The sequence below is a fragment of the Chiloscyllium punctatum genome, chromosome 12 (genome assembly GCF_047496795.1).
Source record: "Chiloscyllium punctatum isolate Juve2018m chromosome 12, sChiPun1.3, whole genome shotgun sequence".
NCBI lineage: Eukaryota > Metazoa > Chordata > Chondrichthyes > Orectolobiformes > Hemiscylliidae > Chiloscyllium > Chiloscyllium punctatum.
The window spans coordinates 43,179,329-43,198,616 of record NC_092750.1 but is presented as its reverse complement, the minus strand read 5'-3'; the positions used below and the strand labels follow the sequence as shown (position 1 = coordinate 43,198,616).

Here is a 19,288-nt window from a genome sequence, read left to right as displayed (position 1 = left end):
ATAATTCAATTGAACTGCTGAAATGTAAATGATTTACTTGATACTATTTCATTATCATCTTTAGGATGGTCCATCTATATCATTTAATGCTCAAACAACATTAAAAAACTTCTGTATATGGCAACAAAAACAGAATAATCCAGACGAAAACCATCATTCTCATCACGATACTGCTGTACTTATCACAAGGTACTACAAGATAATTTTGTATTATCTAAAGCAACAGTTTCTTTGTGAAACGACTTAAGAAGTTTCAGGAAACATAAAACAAAAACTGAGGATGCTGGACAAACTCAACAGTTCTGGCAATATCTGTGGAGAGAAAACTGCTTAGCACTGCTGCCTCACAGCGCCAGAGACCCGGGTTCAATTCCCGACTCAGGCGACTGACTGTGTGGAGTTTGCACATTCTCCCCGTGTCTGTGTGGGTTTCCTCCACGTGCTCTGGTTTCCTCCCACAGTCCAAAGATGTGCAGGTCAGGTGAATTGACCCATGCTAAATTGCCCGTAATGTTAGGTAAGGGGTAAAGGTAGGTTGCGCTTCGGCGGGTCAGTGTGGACTTGTTGGGCCGAAGGGCCTGTTTCCACACTGTAAGTAAGTAATCTTAATCTTAAAAAAATGGAGTGAATAGGGAAATGTACACACTCTGTTATAAGTGGGGCATTCTCCTAAGATTGAGTTAAAGGGATGGATGGGATCCATAGGCAGAAAACTCTGTTTTATACTTAATCTAGCAATATCTCATTACAAAGTTATGCTTGTGAATGTCCAGATTTTATTTCAAAATTGATTTAATTGTGTCCCTGTTTATCTTCCAACAACCTTTACGTTAACTCAAGATTCATGAAGAATCCTGTGGAACTCTTTTTTTATCACCGGAGAGCTTATGAATTTATCCTCCAAGCCGGTCCACTGACTCCTCTTCAGTTGATCACTCTACTTTATGTCCATCCCCATTCGATTGCATGCTTTGAGCAAACAATCTCTGGCCAGTCCATGAGGTTGTTGAGTAACTACATCTTAATTTCCTTTATGATCCTTGAAGCATACAAAATTCCGATAGGGTTGAAACGACACATGCAGGAAAAAACAAGAGTAGGCAATTTAGGACTGAAATGAAGGGAAATTCCTTCCCTCGGAGGTGAATTTTTGGTATTCTCTAAACCAGAAGGTAAAAGAGGCTCAGTCATTGAGTATATTCAGAACAAAGATTGATAGATTTCTCGATGCTAAAGTTGTCAAGGCATGTGTGGATAGTGTTAGAAAATGAAATTGAGATAGAAGACCAACTGTGATCTAACTGTAAGATCGAAAAGGCTCAAGGAATGAATGGTTTGCTCTTGCGCTGATGGTTTGATTTGATTTATCATTGTCACATGTAACTAGGTTCAGTGAATAGTTTTGTTTTGCGTACAGTAGAGGCAGATCATACTATATATGGTACATTAGGATAATAGAATAGAGCGAAGAATACAAGGTTATGGCTGCAATGAAGGTACATGAAGAGTGAGATCAATGTTTAAATTTAAATGTTGAGAGGTCCATTCAGAAGTCCATTCAAAAAAGAGCAGGGAAGAAGCTGATCTTGAATCTGTTGGTACATGTGTTTAACATTTTGTACCTTCTGCCCAATGGAAGAGGTTGGAAGAGAGTTTAACTGGGGTGGGAGGGTCAGCATTCCAATGAGTAGAAACTTATAAATGAAGAGCTACTTGGAGGAAATTGGCATGCAAATGGTATTAACGTTATGCAAATTGAATTTGGACACCACGTTGGATAAACAGTTTATATTGAAAGTTTTGTTTCCTATATTTTCTGCTCCCTTAATAAGCATTGAATTGTTGATGGATATGTAAGTATTGATGCATTGTTTCTAAATGTCTTGGGCATGGACATTCAATTGTAATGAAAACAAAGTGAATGTCTAAACTGTATTTTAAATTGTTTTGAGCATTATCAAGCCACTGAAGTAAAAACAAATTTGAAACAGCACAGTGCTTCCTAGCTGGTCTGGAAGATCATAAAATAATTCAATAATTTTATTGTCTATTTTCCCAATAACAGTATTCCCTCATTTGAAGTAACTTGCCATAAAATTGAAATCAATAAATAAAAACCTGATGGTCTTCTTTCAGAATCAGAACCGTTTTATAAGCTCTGTTATTTCCCAAACTGCTGAATAAAGATTAGAATTGAGCATTTACCATGAAGTGGCTGTTGGGGAAAAAAAAGCATTATATTTTTGACAACTGTTCTCATACCTCTCGAGAAAGCAGACAGTTTAAATTTTGTGCAGGCTACTTAAACAAGCTATGGTAATCAGTAATCCATCTTTTGTTTTCCTTTCCTGATTTTTGGAAGTGGCTCAAAGCATTTTAGGACTTGCCAGAACTTTGCAAAACATGAGAAAGGAAATGAGAATAAAGTTCTGGATTAGTGGTGCTGGAAGAGCACAGCAGTTCAGGCAACATCCAAGTAGCTTTGAAATCGATGTTTCGGGCAAAAGCCCTTCATCAGGAAGGGCTTTTGCCTGAAACGTCGATTTCGAAGCTACTTGGATGCTGCCTGAACTGCTGTGCTCTTCCAGCACCACTAATCCAGAATCTGGTTTCCAGTATCCGCAGTCATTGTTTTTACCTCATGAGAATAAAGTTGTTGCTGCTTTAATATGTGAGTGAACAGCATTTAATGAAATGTGTTTTCCTTTAGGCAAGACATTTGCAGAGCTCGTGATAAATGTGACACTTTGGGTAAGTTATAGAGTCTTGTGATTGATCCTTTCCAAAGATTCAACAATTTGACCTCATGAATAGTTGAGCTGTGGAAATAGGAAAACAACAAGTCCATGTCAAATTAGAGGATTTCGGCCGGTGAAATATTAGGTGCTCTCTTAAGTTCTGGAGGGCACAAAAACCACTCCTGATAAGACTCATGTGATTACTATTTTTGGGGGGAAATTATGATGGGCATCTGTATTGAGAAGATACACCAAGAAAATGTTAACAAGTTCAGGGAAGGAAGATGAAATAAAGGTAGTTTAGGCTGACTTTCTATGTGATTGAAGGTTCAAGGTTGTAGTTTCAATTTAGAAAGTAATTTTCAACAGTTAACTTTCTGTGCAATGATAATTGCAAATCATAATATAATATCAATTCTGCTATATATTTAACGTTTTTAATTAGCTCTACAAGTATATTTTATTATTACCTTTCTTAAACTTAGGCTTTATGCAATCAATGAAACTTTAAGAGATGGAAAGATTGACAAACATTTTTTTTCCGTCTGGATTGTTCACAGGATTAGCTGAACTTGGAACAGTATGTGATCCTTACCGAAGTTGCTCCATTAGTGAAGATAATGGATTAAGTACAGCTTTTACAATAGCTCATGAGCTTGGGCATGTGTAAGTCTTCCATTGTCATTTTAAACATCATTAATATTGTGACCTAGCACCTTAAAGTTAGAATATGAATTCCATTGTAAATAGAGAACTTCTTTGCTAAACGTAGTTTCCATGATTATTTTGGTCTAATTATTTTGCATACAGATCGAAATATATTTTCCAGTTTGAAATAACTCACTCAATTTCTTTCAAAAATAGTATTACAACTTATAACAATTTTCCCTATGTTTATGTATGTATTATATCTCACATTTTCAGTTGTAAGAACTTTTTCTTTTGGCTTCTTCCATTTTACTTGGGGCTGTAATAATGCTGATTGATCATCTTTCTCATGTCCAGTCAGCCACTCAAGACATAGTATTACACAATAGCTTTCCAGTCAGTTTCAATTTTTCTCTCCAAACATATTTCACCAAAACAATTCTACACAGTAACACTACAGCAAAACTATTCCCTGAAACACAGCTATTATGGCAGTTTCCTTGTTGATGCACAATTAAGATATGAAAATAAAACTTTGAACCCATTGAACATCTTAGAAAATTAACCATATGAGGAATCTCTTCCCAAACAAATTTCTGTGTCCCATATTCTTGAATTGCTTGATCAACTGTTTCTTCACCTTGCTGCCCCTGTTGATTTATTTGTCAGGTTGACTGCTTCCAGGCCCGTTCTCCTAATGTGAAGGTTTTTCTGATAAACCTGCACCATTAACACTCCTTACAGTTTCATTGCCTTTCTGCATTATCTTTTCAATGGAATCCAATTGTCAACTTTTTAACATGTCTCCATTTTATCCATCAATCCCAATCCAAATCCAAATCCAAGGCTCCTTCTCACTTATATATATACAACTCCGATTCTTCATACACTCTGGACAACACCATCCTTTCTCTTGCCTCCCAGTTCTAAAAGTAGAGTGGATATATTGATTTTAAAAAAACTGGAGGATTTAATCTCAGTTAACAACATTGTCTTCTGAGTATATACATTGAAAATATTCTTCTAAGTAATTAATTTACATATGTAATTTCACATATATAGATATACATTTAAAAGATGTCTAAGTACATGGTCTAGAATTTTCCCACTTACAGTATAAAGTGAAAAGCAATGTTGCCATAGTCTTACAAGACCATTAGGCTGCTCTCTTATTAAATAGAGACAATTTGTAATGGTTTAACCTAGGGTCACCATGCCTTGGGCAAGAAGAGATGTTGAGAAGAGTGAAGTCCTTCACGGTAACCTCAGTCGATATGGGAGTCAAACCAATAATGTTAGCATCACTCTACATTGCAAATTAGCTTTCTAGCTAACTGACCACCATTTCAGAAATTTCACTTCTAGCAACTCACTTCAAAACAAATCACCTGACTACCTGTGCTTTTCGGTCTTTCCATGATTTGCCTGTAGAGTTTCAAGTGATTTCAATTACATATATTGCAATGAGCGCTGTGGCATTTCAGTTTTGGAATTTTTGAGGTTTTTATTTCACTTAAAAGGTTCCCAGGTAAGCTGGTTTAAGAATTATAAAGATCAGTTTCTGCAGATTCAGCTAAAACAAGTAGCATTGGGGAGATCCTGGACCGAAAGAGTGTGAAGGGCTATAATTGTGAATTTTGCACCTGAAAACAGTTTCTCTGTTTTTTTCCCATATGGCCTGTATTTGCTTCCAACAGTGTGGGACTATAACGTGGTGACCATCACCACTAGCTCCTACCATCTCGTATCCACAGTAAAATCTGCACAGGAGCTAATGTATTCAACTGGTAACCCCTTGTTTGGTATTATCACCGAGGAGAAAGAACAGCAGAGGATGAAATAAACACAAGCAAACAGTTATTAAGTAAATGGTGCACACTGATTAAGCCACCAACATATACAGACAGCATAGATCACCAAAAGGAGGTATGCTATGAATGTACTTCACCAAAAAGGCAACCAGTCAGTTTTACCATGTGATGCATGAGATCCTAAGACCACAGTCAACATGCCTGTGCTGCTGGTTATGAAAATGATAGCCACACTTAACTTTTATGGCCCCATTTATTTTAAATTGCTGTGGTGGAATCTCTAACATCAATCAGGGTGCAGATAAGTGATACGTTTGTCGGAAAAGTGATATATTTTGTAGGAAGGCTAGTAAGTTCAATGAGATTCACAATGAGGTTCAGGGTCTTACAAAGCCACCATAGATACCTCAGAAGGAATGAAAGATTAAAATATCTGAGAAACAAAATACCTGTGACAACATTCATGTGATCTTGCATGTCAGTGTGGCATCAGTTAGAACTTGTTATTGTGTGTTCATTTTTCGAAATGAGGAAATCTTTTATCTCTTCAGGAAGAATGACCTGGAATGGATTCTGGTAGGAAAACCAGATCTTATTAAATGGTAGAGCGTATGGCCAATTCTTGCTCCTACCTTCTATGTTTCTATACTAAAAGGTCTGAGCAGTAACAGTACTGGGACAATGCATCAACTGCATGAGAAGCTGATGTAGATGATGAACAGTATTTCGTGAATTTCACCCAGAGGATTCCTCAATTACTCTTCTAAGGACATTGTCACTGATGTCTCCTCTTCTGTGCAACAGTCTACATTTAACAACAGTCTTCTTTCCAACACTTTAAAATACAGATCTTTCCCTGAATCCTGTATCAATATAAGAACACTCACCCTCTTCAATCCAGATACATTTACTAATAATGATGATCTAATTGAATAAGTCAGCACAATGGATCTCTGTCTTCTCCATCTACCTGAAGCAACCTGCCTATACTTCTGCCATCAGTTACCCAAGAACATTCCCCTTGCTTGACAGTCAGCCTCATTGTGAATGGAAAGCAGTAAACCTGACCTGGACAAAGAAACACCATGTCTTAATCTGACAAAACACGAACATCAACTCAGATTCTGGCACTGAGCAAACTTTAGAAGATTGTGTGGAGTCAGGATCAGCATACAGCAAATTATCTGGTCAAGTGGCCTGCAACTAGACCAGGGGGAATGGATAATTTGAGTGCCAGCACACTGGTGGGTAAAGTCACAAGTCACAAGAATGCTGATGGACATGCACACCAAGATGTTTAGTAACTTGGCAGGCCTGCCTTTTGTAATTGTCAAGAAGCATTGAGGAATTAGTTCCAAGTTGATACAGGGCTTTGCACGAAGGTTAGAGCTCATCCTACCTCGATTGGAAGAGTCCATGTGGGCTGTCTCGTCTGCAAAGCCAGGGACCAATGCTTCGACGTCGATTGCAGCACAGATAGAAGCGAGCAGACTTCTCAGTGCTGCAGTGCAGCTCAGATGGAGGTTAGAAGTGATTCAGCTATGGCAGCCCATACTGTTGCCAACATAGCTGTGTGTGGCTCCCACAGGAGTCTAACAATCTCTAACAGATTACTAGGAATGTTTAAGCATTGTCCCTGGAGTATGCCACTCACTTTGTAGGATGACAGTGCTCCCTTCATTGCCATTCTGTTAGTGCTCCTTCTGATATATTTCAGCTAGTCAGCCCAGCCTGTTGTCCAATCTGAAGCCAATCCCCCCAAAGTTCAAGCGCATATCATCATCTGCTGTCTCCAGTAGTGGTGTTGCCATGGAGAATGCATCCATTAGTGTTGATTGACAGTTAACTGCCAAACTTTATTTAAAATTTAAGTACCTCTACCAATCAAACTCCACTTGCTAGCCAATCAATAGTTTCCTCTCAGATGGAATAAACATTGGTTTTCCCATTGAATGTATATTCTTGTGATTGTCCTGATGAATGCAAGTTTTACAGCTTCTGCAAAATGTGTTTTTTCTCAGCAGTCCTCCCATTCTGTATTATCACAAGATTATTTTGAGTTCCATTAGCCTGGCAAACTCATATGCTGTACCCTCTCACTTCTTTTGGGGACTAAAGAGGATGATCTCTCCTTCTCCTTCTCTGCAGTCCTCTAATACGTCATTGGTACAGTGATATATGGCAAACCATAAAATGCTGAAGCTGTTACTTTTTAAAAAGATTCCTTCTTGGAAAACAGATATTGCTGGCAAGACCAGCATTTGTTATAGTTTCATATTTAATTTCTGTAGTGTCCATAAACAGATGACAATATATTACATTTGTATGTTAAAATTTTATGTGTTGATTTAGGTTAACTTAGACAAGGTGTTCCAACTATAATGTACCTGTAGATATTATCTATCCAGAGATAATTTTGTTATACTGATAACTCCTAACAGGGAGGATATTTCATTGTCGTACCCAGGCTATAGCTAGTAATGCTGACTAAATTCCTTCAATGATCTGAAATTTTTATTTGTTCAGTTGGATAGGTTGACCTTGCCAGGGAGGAGAATGTAAAGATGATAGAACAATTAATATGAATCACTTGCAGTGCAGTTTATTATTCACTCATGGGGCACGGAGGTCACTGGCTAGGCTAGCATTTATTGTCTGCCCCTAGTTGTCCTTGAGAACATTGTGGTGAGCTGCCTTCTTGAACCACTGCAATCCATGAGCTGTAAGTGGACCCACAGTGATGTTGGGGTGGGAGTTCAACATTTTTGAACCAACAGTGAAAGCGATGATACTCGTTCTACAGCAGGAATGTTTAAAAATGTAGAACTGCTGGCTTGTCTTGACTGATGACAAGCTTCTTGCTTGCTGCTGGTACTGCACTCATGGAAGAGGAGAATATTCTGACTTGTTCCTTGTAGATGGCAGCCAGGTTTTGCAGAGTGAAGGAATGAGAAATTTGCTGCAAAATGTCTGGCTTCTGACCTGCTTTTGTAGTCACAGTATTTACATGGCTGGCCTAGTGAAATTTCTGTTTAGTAGCAATCCCCTCAGGATAATGAAGGGCAATACTATTGAACAACAAAATCAGACATGATAGTTATTGCCTGGCACTTCCTGCTGTCTGGAAGGAGCCACTGATGTAGACATTTAGGATCAAAGCCACATTCGTGGCAGCTGACTGAAATTGTCAATGACCTGCCATACAGTTATAACAGTGGGAGATGGCACAGTGGTCATTGAAGAGAAGGTGAGGACTGCAGATGCTGGAGATCAGAGCTGAAAATGTGTTGCTGGAAAAGTGCAGCAGGTCAGACAGCATCCAAGGAGCAGGAGAATCGACGTTTCGGGCATGAGCCCTTGAAGAAGCGTCGATTCTCCTGCTCCTTGGATGCTGCCTGACCTGCTGCGCTTTTCCAGCAACACATTTTCAACAGTGTGGTCATTACCTCCTGAGATGCTGCTGTCAACAGAGGTAGAAGTACAAGATATGCTTTCTAAAAATCCATAATGAATAGGATCATATCTTGAGAGCCCTGCTACTTCTCACTCCTCTGTACTCTGTTTCCTCTCTTTACTGTCTGTACTCTATTTCAAAGTTATGTGATGGTCCAAGGAATACTGCAAGCATAGCCCTCAGTCCAGAAACAGGGTTTCTCCTGAACAAGCCTTCCATTGCCTCAAGCCTTCTTGTTAAGACGCAGCATCACTCCCTTGAAAATACAAAATGCATAATTCAAATCTTCCATGAACTCTTTATCAGCAAAACAAAATCAAATCAAATGCACCTCATCTGAAAACTGGCTGTAAAGACTATGAAAATAGAAAATAGGAGCAGGGGTATGCCATGTGGTCCTTTAAGGCTGCTCCAATAACCTGTTCTGCTTTTCCCCACATCCTTTGATCCCTTTAGTTCCAAGTGTAATATCCAGTTCCTTCTTGAAATCATATAATGTTTTGGCTTCAACTGCTTTCTGACCTCCACAGGCTCACCACTCTCTGGGTTGAGAAATTTCTCCTCATCTCAGTCGTAAATGGCTTACCCCTTATCCTTATACTGTGAGCTCTGATCCTGCATATACCCTGTCCATTCCGTTAAAAGCTTACAGGTACAAAATGGCAGAGTTATACTTCCAGCCTCATAAGCTGTTTGACACAGTCATTTCTGCACTCTGCACCTTTTTGGAATACTAAGGCACACTTGTGCTAGTACCTTTACAGTCAGGACAAACTGTATCATAAGTGGCTGAAGGAATTCTGACTGATGTATTTTGATTTCTGTTGCATAGACACAAGGAGTGGTATGGCACCTAATGTTTATTTTAAAGGTTAGTGTGTTATGGGTGTCTGGCTAGGCCAGCATTTATTGTCCATCACTATTTGCCCTGGAGAAGGTGGTGGTGAGATACCTGTTTAAATCATTGTAGTCCTTCGGGTGAAGGGACTCCGGCTGTGCTGTTAGGAAGTACCTCCAGGATTTTCATCAGAGACCATGAAGGAATGATGATATAGTTCCAAATCAGGACAGTGTGTCTCTTGGAGGAGAATTTGAAGGTCAATATGTTCAAATGCATCTGCTGCCTTTGTTCTTCTAGGTGGTAGACGACATCTGTTTGGAAGCCTTGTACTGTCATTATAAATCTTTTGCTCATTATTCATCTGTTGTCTCCTGATAATATCACATCAACCATTTAATCACCTCTTGTTCTACACCCAAGAAAATCAAAACTTGTTAGTTTTCGCCTGAGTTTGTGATTTCCCTCAATCCTTTCCTGTTTTCAATTCCTGCTCACTGCTAATCCTTCCGAAAGGAAAGGATCTCAATATTCAAATTTCCATTGTCTCCTCTTTTACCGCAGATATCATCTGACCTGCTCAGCATTTCCAACTGTTCTTCTGTTGCTATTTTAGAGTAACTGCACCTGCAGTTTTTGAGGGCTAAAGCAACTTTTCACTTCTGCCTTAACTGTTCTGTTTATTAGTGCCTCTGCTGGGAAAATCAAAAGGGAAACTGAAATACACTCTCATCTGGTTTTAATCTGCACTCATTTGTCAAACGTATCTTGCTTTATTTAACTGCTGAAATTCCAAGCCCCTGCTAAACGTAGTATCCTCAATCAGAGGAGGTAAGGAGCAGATTGCTTTCTGAAGATATTTTCTTACTAATGTGTAAACAAGTACCAATTGGCTACAAAGTTTTCAAAAATTCAATTTCACAGGCTAATGTTATGACGGATACATTGAAAAGCTGTTTCTAAATAAAACATCAATTACATATAATTTCTGTTGTACACAAATACATATTGAACTATATTTTGAAGAAACTTTGCTTGAAAAATGATAGCACATTTTCTGATTTCTGTAATCTAATTATTTTTGCATATGCTGGGGCCTATTTTCCTTATTGTCTCCCCATTTCTCAGCATGAGCAAATTTGATTAAAAGTCTTAATATGGTTTCTGAGAGGACCACAACTTAAGCAGACAGAACTCCCACCTGAATTAAGCAAGTCATTTATTGAAATCAATGTTCTCTGATGTATTTAGAGTCCCAATGCAATTTGTATCTTCAACATTGCGGGAAAAGCATAAATGGCTCCATTAAAAAAACATCCCAACTGGGCACTTTGCTCCCTCACCTCCCCCATCACAAAGGTGGCTGTGGGAGTTTAACTATGGGAAGAGCTGCAGGATCCTCCCACTTCCTCCAAATTTGCCAACTTTTTGTAATTCCTGTTGAGTGCTGGCAGATTACACATTTTATTATAGAAAGGCCCTATGGGAAAATCATTTGAACCACCCATTGGCAATCCACTACTCACTCAAATGTTCACCTGAATCAAATGGTCCCCTGTTCAAAACACTTAGGCTCATTTTAATGAGTATAAGTGACAGCAATATAAATTGGTAAACAGTACCCACTTAAAATTAGATAGAAGGAGTGCGCATAAAGTTTATTTTATTCCAAGTTTTATTTATTGTGTGGAGCTGTTTTTCAAAATACACTCCAATCTTAATTCATTGTCACTGTTTAATATTGCAACGTAAAGTTTATGTAGCTTAGCCAAACTCCACACCTATTATAAATTGCCAGAGGAGTACATGTGAGTGGGAGCTAGAGTATAAGTAGACTAAAGCTCTGATAAATAAGTGGCTACATGTAGAGGTCACAATAATGTTATTCACAGCTAGTCATACCAGAATCTGAATTCGGAACAACGAATGCAAGAAATATAGTTATATTTCCATAAACACTGTCAACGTTAATATGCGTTATACTATACACAAAGTAGACCTCACATTTTTGAGCAATATATTGTGATAAACATGCAGCACCCAAATATGTCTTTGTGATCAATTTTTGAAAGAACCTAGCTGACATGCTTGCTTAACAACTTTGTTTTATTTTTATCTAGGTTTAATATGCCTCATGATGACAGCAATAAGTGCAAAGAAGATGGTGGCAAAAATCAACAGCATGTTATGGCCCCTACCTTGAATTATTACACCAATCCCTGGATGTGGTCAAAATGTAGCAGAAGATATGTTACTAATTTTTTAGAGTATGTTAGAATTTTGTTTTAAGTCTATATTTAACTGTACTATTTGTCACATTAGTGGTAATGTTCTTATAATCTTCACTCATCAGGGATTGATTATCTCTATGGGTTAGTTTATTAAAACAGTATAGCATACTATAAGTTATGAAATAGATGTTACAGCAACCAACTTATCTGTGCAGCTTGCAAACCAAAAGCAGACAAGCTACCAGGAAGAGTTGCAATATCATATCCACACAACAATGGTGAACTCTCTTTGCTGACTCTCCCAGATCTCATGATGGTGATTTTGTCTCTCATTTCTATTGGATCTTGTAATCCACCTTGTACTTTTGTTAATTCTGTACCCACATTTTCTTCATATACAGTATGTTGGTCATCTGTTTTTGCAGTTTTTTTTCAAGCTGCTTTCCAGTATCAAAATGAGTACTTTGGGTAGAAGTTGATAAATTGGTACACACTGGTCTGCCAAACGTGAGCTCTTCCAGGGATAGAATGAAGCCTCAGGTTTGTTGCCCTCAAATGCAACACTGCAATGTGTACACCCAGCTAGGTCTATCTACAGTTGAGGATTAGATTTCAGAATCTATGAAACATAGTAGACCATTGGAGAAAAAGTAATGTGATTGATACTCCATTTCTCACAGTGTCTTGGGAATGGCCTACCAATAAATTGCATACCATTGCCTTTAATTATCTCTCTAGGGGTACGAATTAACAAAAAAAGAACGAAGCTTGCAGTGTGTGCAACAGTGGTGCTTGACATATTGAGTAGTTGACAAATGATGAGGTATAGTGAAGTAGTCATAGAGTAATAGAATCAGAGAGATGTACAGCATGGAAACAGACCCTTCGGTCCAATTCATCCATACTGACCGGACATCCCAACCTAATCTAGTCCCATTTGCTAGCACTTGGCCCATATCCCTTTAAACCCTTCCTATTCATATACCCATCCAGATGCTTTTTACCTCTACTACTTCCTCTGTAGTCAATGATGATGCTGCAAGCATTTCCATGCACATGAGAAAGGTTGGATGTGCCTATGGAGAATCAGTAGGCAGGGGCTTCATGCAGTACCAGAAGTGCTGTCCATTGATTTTGCAGATGCTCTTGATGTTCCCTTGCAGTTCCTAACAAGAGTTTCAATGTCACTGCTGTTATCTGCCCAATGTACTGTCTCCCTTGTGAGTCTTGTGTAAGTGATGAAGTGGTTTCTCATTCACACTTGGACTGAGGGCATTGCTGCTTAGGCCAGCATTTAGTGCCCTTTTCTAATTCCCCAGAGAGCAATTAAGAGTCACCCACATTGCTGTGGTCTATGAGTCACATGTAGGCCACAGCAGGTAACAAGGGTAGATTTTCTTTCCTAAAGGACATCAGTGAACTAGGTGGGGGTTCAGGACAACTGACAGTGGTTACACAGTTGCCATTAGACCAGCTTTTTATCACATTTTTATTGACTTCAAATTTCACTGGCTACCATTGCGTGATTTGAATCCATGTCTCCAAAACATTAGTCTAGCGTTTGCAAGACCCACTGTCAGTTGAAGACTATTAGGTTAATATGGCTCTGGTTTCACAACCTACCTATCTTTAAAAATTACTCCTTTGCAGATGTCTAGTTCATTCCAAAATGGTGAATATAGCATAATGTGCTGTCTTTTTCTATGAATGAGAGAGAGGCAGGTATTAAGGGAAATGACAGTGGTGGGCATCATTGGCACAAGTGGTTAGGTGCCCCAAGCACAAGAGTGGGCAGTTCAGATGGCAGGTAAAAATAATGACTGCAGATGCTGGAAACCAGATTTTGGATTGGTGGTGCTGGAAGAGCACAGCAGTTCAGGCAGCATCCGAGGAGCAGCATGCAGGACTAGTGATCTTGGGAGCCAGGGTGGGTGACAGCGAGTGAGGGAATTGTGAGATTGGTGAAGCAAGAGCCTTGGTAGGAGGTGGGTGTAGGAGCAGAGATAAAATGAGAGTATTGTATCGGAGAGAAGATGGTGGTACTTACAATGGCAGAGTGAAGAAGGCCATTGATCTTCTTCATATAGTACTCTGCATTCCCCCAGATGACTGATACTGCTCTAACCTGGGTGGCATTCTCAGACTAGGCTGGCATGGTGTGATGTTGTGGCTTCTGCCAGTGATTCTGGGGTTGGGGGGAAGATGAAGTCCCATCTGTGCACACTCCATCAAGTAGGACCTCCAGAACCCTATCTGCAAAGTGGGGCACTGTTTTCCCCCTGTTTACCACATCTGGGTCAAATGTCAGAAATGGTGTAGAACAGCTGTATTCTGGCATTGCTAGTCCAGGTGCACAATGAGCTTTTAAAGATATAGTGAAGATTGCCAGTGAATTCTGGGATATCTGCTGAGAAGTGACCTTTCCTGGGAATGCCACATGGTAACATGGACACAGAGTCAGATGTAAGCGATACCATTGGGTCATCACTGAAGGCAAATTTCATAATATATGCCAAGAATTCTCACTAGGCCTTGTAGCAAGAATCCTTTTGAAAAACCCAACACAACTCAGATTTAGCCAAAGAAAAGTAAAGTTCAGCCCATAATATGAACACTTTTCTCTGCATCTGCTCACAAATTGTTACACATTTGTCTGGATTTTGTCAACTTTTGTCTAATTGAAATTAATTGTAGTTAATGAATACAGAAGATTAATGTGACTCTGAATTAGGCTTCCCATGTACTCCATACCTACTGGAGATCTTTTAGCTCTTTAGCTGTTAATCCTGATGTTAAGTCTGTCTAGACTTTTGTTGCCATTTGCTAAGCAAGTTATTATAGCTTGTTTTCCTCCACTCAGACACACTTGAAACCATTGGTTTGAATGCTGTTTAAACGTTTTGAATTTGGTTATGAGGTCTGCTATGTCTTAATTTATACTAGGGAATTTAGTGAAGATTCTTGACAAATAATTCACTAATATCCTTTGGGGAAGGAAACTCCTTACCTGGTCTGGCCTTTATGTGACTCCAGACCCAGAGCAATGTGGTTATCTCTTAACTGTCCATTGACAGTTAAGGATGGGCAATAAACTTTGAACCAGCCAGCAATGCCCTCATCCTGTCAATGTATTTAAAAAAAAAACCATTGACCTTCCCTTACTTGCTATCAATCTGACACATGCCCCATCACCTGCCTTTCTTAACTGTATTAAACTGGCCTGTTGATCAGAATTTGTCTACTTATCAATGAGCTTTGATTTTCAATGCTATCTGACACCATAACAGTTGAAGATATCAAAGATTGCCTCATGCACTTCAGCATGGTTTTTTAAAAAATGTTTTTTAAACCCCCACACTACCGCCTAACTGCTTATTTTTTCCCCAGCACCCACGTTGTGTGTGTGTGCAGGTGTGAGACACAGTGAAAGACACAAGGTGCATTTAGCATGGTGTTTTTTTAATTTCTTTTTTCTTCTTTTTTATTTTAACCCCCACACTACCGCTTAACTGTGGTAGTGCTTTTTTTTTTCCCCAGCACCCATGTTGTGTATGTGCAGGTGTGAGACACAGTGAAAGACACAAGGTACATTTAGCATGGTTTTACTTTTTTTTCTCTTTCAGAGTTGGAGGGGGAATTCCCTGTTTATATTTTTTTTTCTTTTTTTTTTGTTGTTATTTCCACCACCAGGAAGATAGGAAAAACACCCAAGTGGCTAGTGACAAGCACTGCCCTTCACATCAAAGGGCAATGCTGTGTGATCAAAACCATGTATATCTATATATATTTTTTGTCCTGTTTTTTTTATTTTAATTTAAGTTTAACCCCCACACTACCGCCTAAGTGTGGTAGTGCTTATTTTTTCCCCAGCACCCATGTTGTGTATGTGCAGGTGTGAGACACAGTGAAAGACACAAGGTACATTTAGCATGGTTTTTTTTCCCACACTACCGCCTAAGTGCGGTAGTGCTCATTTTTATTCCCCAGCACCCATAGTGTGTGTGTGTGCAGGTGTGAGACACAGTGAAAAGACACAAAGTGCACGAATCTTTATTCAATTTCCACCACCAGGAAGATAGGAAAGACACCCAAGTGGCTAGTGACAAGCACTGCCCTTCACATCAAAGGGCAATGCTGTGTGATCAAAACCATGTATATCTATATATATTTTTTGTCCTGTTTTTTTTATTTTAATTTAAGTTTAACCCCCACACTACCGCCTAAGTGCGGTAGTGCTTATTTTTTCCCCAGCACCCATGTTGTGTATGTGCAGGTGTGAGACACAGTGAAAGACACAAGGTACATTTAGCATGGTTTTATACTGTTGTCCATGTATTTCTCTTTTGATTAGTTTACTTGCTGATTGTGTAAACATGATGGGATTCATTAGCAATGTTTTTCATCACTGATTAATTAGCTCACTGGATTGGTTTATTTAAATCAGTAAAGCACACAAGTTGTAAAACTGATATTAAAACAACTGATTGATGTCTGCATGTGTAGTTTGCAAACACAAAGTAAACTAGCTGCCTGGAAGAGTTTTGCAACATAGAGCACAGACAGAGTGCATGTAGTTTTTAAAGATGAATCTTGCCTCATAGGCAAGACACATATACAATACTGTGGGTTTCTGGATAGTTTTGAATTTACTGACTGCAAAATAGTTCTCAATTATCCTATTTTAATTTTGCTGTTCTGCTATTGAATAGAGCAGTTCCTTATTTTTAGTTGCACAGTTTTAAGTCAATTTGTGAAGAATTCAGTAGGAAGCAGCATGTAGTGCTGCAAGCAGAATTTGGGGAACTAGGTGGAAAATGAGTAAATAAGACCTCGAATGTAGGAATCTTCAATTGATCCCAGAACCTCATGCAAATAAATAGAGAAATGGAAAGATAAGGTAAATGAATGAATGGCTGGATAGATAATGCAGGAGGGAAGGCTTGAGATTCCTGTGGCGTTGGTACTGCCTCTGAGGAAGGAGCAACCTGCAGAATCTGGACATATTGCCCCTGAACAGAGCTGGGACTGAGTTTCTTGTGGGCATTTTGCTGTTGTTATTGGAAGAGCTTTAAATTATTTTGGCAAGTATGTGGATGTAGGTGTATATTAGTCAAGAATAGAAAGTAGCTGAAAATGTGTTGCTGGAAAAGTGCAGCAGGTCTCGAACTCAGCACCCCCTTCCTAACCTGCAATCTTCTTCCTGACCTCTCCGTCCCCACCCCCACTCCGGCCTATCACCCTCACCTTGACCTCCTTCCACCTATCGCATTTCCAACGCCCCTCCCCCAAGTTCCTCCTCCCTACCTTTTATCTTAGCCTGCTGGACACACTTTCCTCATTCCTGAAGAAGGGCTCATGCCCAAAACATCGATTCTCCTGCTCCTTGTTTGCTGCCTGACCTGCTGCGCTTTTCCAGCAACACATATTCAGCTCTGATCTCCAGCATCTGCAGTCCTCACTTTCCCCAAGAATAGAAAGTAACAAAGATTTACATAAATGATTTGGATGTGAGCATAAGAGGTACAGTTAGTAAGTTTGCAGATGACACCAAAATTGGAGGTGTAGTGGACAGCGAAGAGGGTTACCTCAGATCTTGACCAGATGGGCCAATGGGCTGAGAAGTGGCAGATGGAGTTTAATTCAGATAAATGCGAGGTGCTGCATTTTGGGAAAGCAAATCTTAGCAGGACTTATACACTTAATGGTAAGGTCCTAGGGAGTGTTGCTGAACAAAGACACCTTGGAGTGCAGGTTCATAGCTCCTTGAAAGTAAAGTCGCAGGTAGATAGGATAGTGAAGAAGGCATTTGGTATGCTTTCTTTTATTGGTCAGAGTATTGAGTACAGGAGTTGGGAGGTTGCGTTGTGGCTGTATAGGACATTGGTTAGGTCACTGTTGGAATATTACGTCCAATTCTGGTCTCCTTCCTATCGGAAAAATGTTGTGAAACTTGAAAGGGTTCAGAAAAGATTTACAAGGGTGTTGCCAGGGTTAGAGGATTTGAGGTATAGAGAGAGGCTGAACAGGCTGGGGTTGTTTTCCCTGGAGTGCCGGAGGCTGAGGGGTGACCTTACAGAGGTGTACAAAATTATAAGGGGCATGGATAGGATAAATAGACAAGGTCTTTTCCCTCGGGTGGGGGAGTCCAGAACTAGAGGGCATAGGCTTAGGGTGAGAGGGGAAAGATATAAAAGAGACCTGAGGGGCAACTTTTTCACGCAGAGCATGGTATGGGTATGGAGTGAGTTGCCAGAGGAAGTGATGGAGGCTGATACAATTGTAACATTTAAGAGGCATTTGGATGAGTATATGAATAGGAAGGGTTTGGAGGGATATGAGCTGGGTGCTGGCAGATGGGACTAGATTGGGTTGTGATAACTGGCGGCATGGACGGGTTGGACCAAAGGGTCTGTTTCCATGCTGTACATCTCTATGACTCTAAGTAATGCTCAACTTGTATTGACACTTGTTAGACCTCAAATGGAGTATTGTTTACCATTTCGTATCATTCACCACTCTAGGGAAATATGTGAACACATCAGAGAGAGATTTACATGAATAATTCCAGCAAGAAAAAAATTCATCTGTGAGGATAGATTTGAGAAATTGAACCTAATGTCCTTGGAGAGAAGATGGATAAGAGGAGATCTGAAAGAAGTTTTCAAAATGACAAGAGGGCTGAATAGGGTAGATAGGAAGAAACTGTTCCACTTTCACATGCAAAAAGATCAAGAATGAGATGGCACAGATTTAAAGTGATTTGCAGAAGAAGCAAATGTGATATGAGGTAAAAACCTTGTCACACAATGAGTGGTTTGGGTCTGGTGTGCACTGCTTGGATGTTTGGTGGAGGCTGGTTTAATTGTGGCATTCAAGAAGCCACTGGGTGAATATTTAAATAGAAGCAACATGCAAAGGCATGGGGAAAAAATAGAAGAATTACATTCAGTTTCGATGCTTATTTGGAGAGCTGGTTCTCACACAATGGGCCGTATGGTCTCCTTCTGTGATGTAATACTTCTGTGAAGTCATTCAATGTTGGCCAGTTAAAGGGGCCCATTTTTAGCATGGGGATGTTTATTTTAACATAATTTGACATCTGATGTGACCTGCTGGGTGCCAATTTGGAGCAGCCCCTCCCACTTCCTGTTCACCCCTCCCCCACTTGTCTTCTGCCAACATTGTCTGTTATCAATTCTCCTGTCTGTTCAGTTAGTGACATCTTCAACCCTGCAACTCATGGCTGCTCTTCTCATAGGCCTAGAAGGGTCAAGGAGCTGGAGAGCTGCCAAGTCTTAATGTCAGATAATGGAATATACACTGGCAGAAGTCAACTGAAGAGTCACCATACTTCTATATTTTTACATTTAGTTTATTTTGAAAGCTATTTCATATGTGAATATAGGAATTTTGTAATGTATGGTATTTTAACTTATAGGGTAGGATGTTTTACTGCGATTAGGGATCGGCAACAAATGCTAGTTAGTGATGCCTAAACCCCGTCAACAAATTTTTTAGGAAGTTTTTTTTCAGATGAGAATGGTCTCACAGTCTTAACTATGGTTTTT

At 39.5% G+C, this 19,288-nt stretch overlaps 1 protein-coding gene across 6 annotated transcripts in view; it reads left to right on the top strand.

Annotated features, from left to right (window-relative positions):
* adamts9 (ADAM metallopeptidase with thrombospondin type 1 motif, 9) overlaps positions 1-19,288 on the top strand; it is a 256,708-nt gene that overhangs the window by 57,518 nt on the left and 179,902 nt on the right. For all 6 annotated transcript variants that reach the window (XR_011962042.1, XM_072582481.1, XM_072582483.1 and 3 more), the window contains exons 6-9: positions 65-189; positions 2,711-2,751; positions 3,299-3,404; positions 11,610-11,756. Coding sequence is in view for 5 of the 6 variants with exons in the window: in XM_072582481.1 (XP_072438582.1) it covers positions 65-189; positions 2,711-2,751; positions 3,299-3,404; positions 11,610-11,756 (419 nt within the window). In the remaining variant the exon portion in view is untranslated. The remainder of the gene's footprint in view (positions 1-64; positions 190-2,710; positions 2,752-3,298; positions 3,405-11,609; positions 11,757-19,288) is intronic.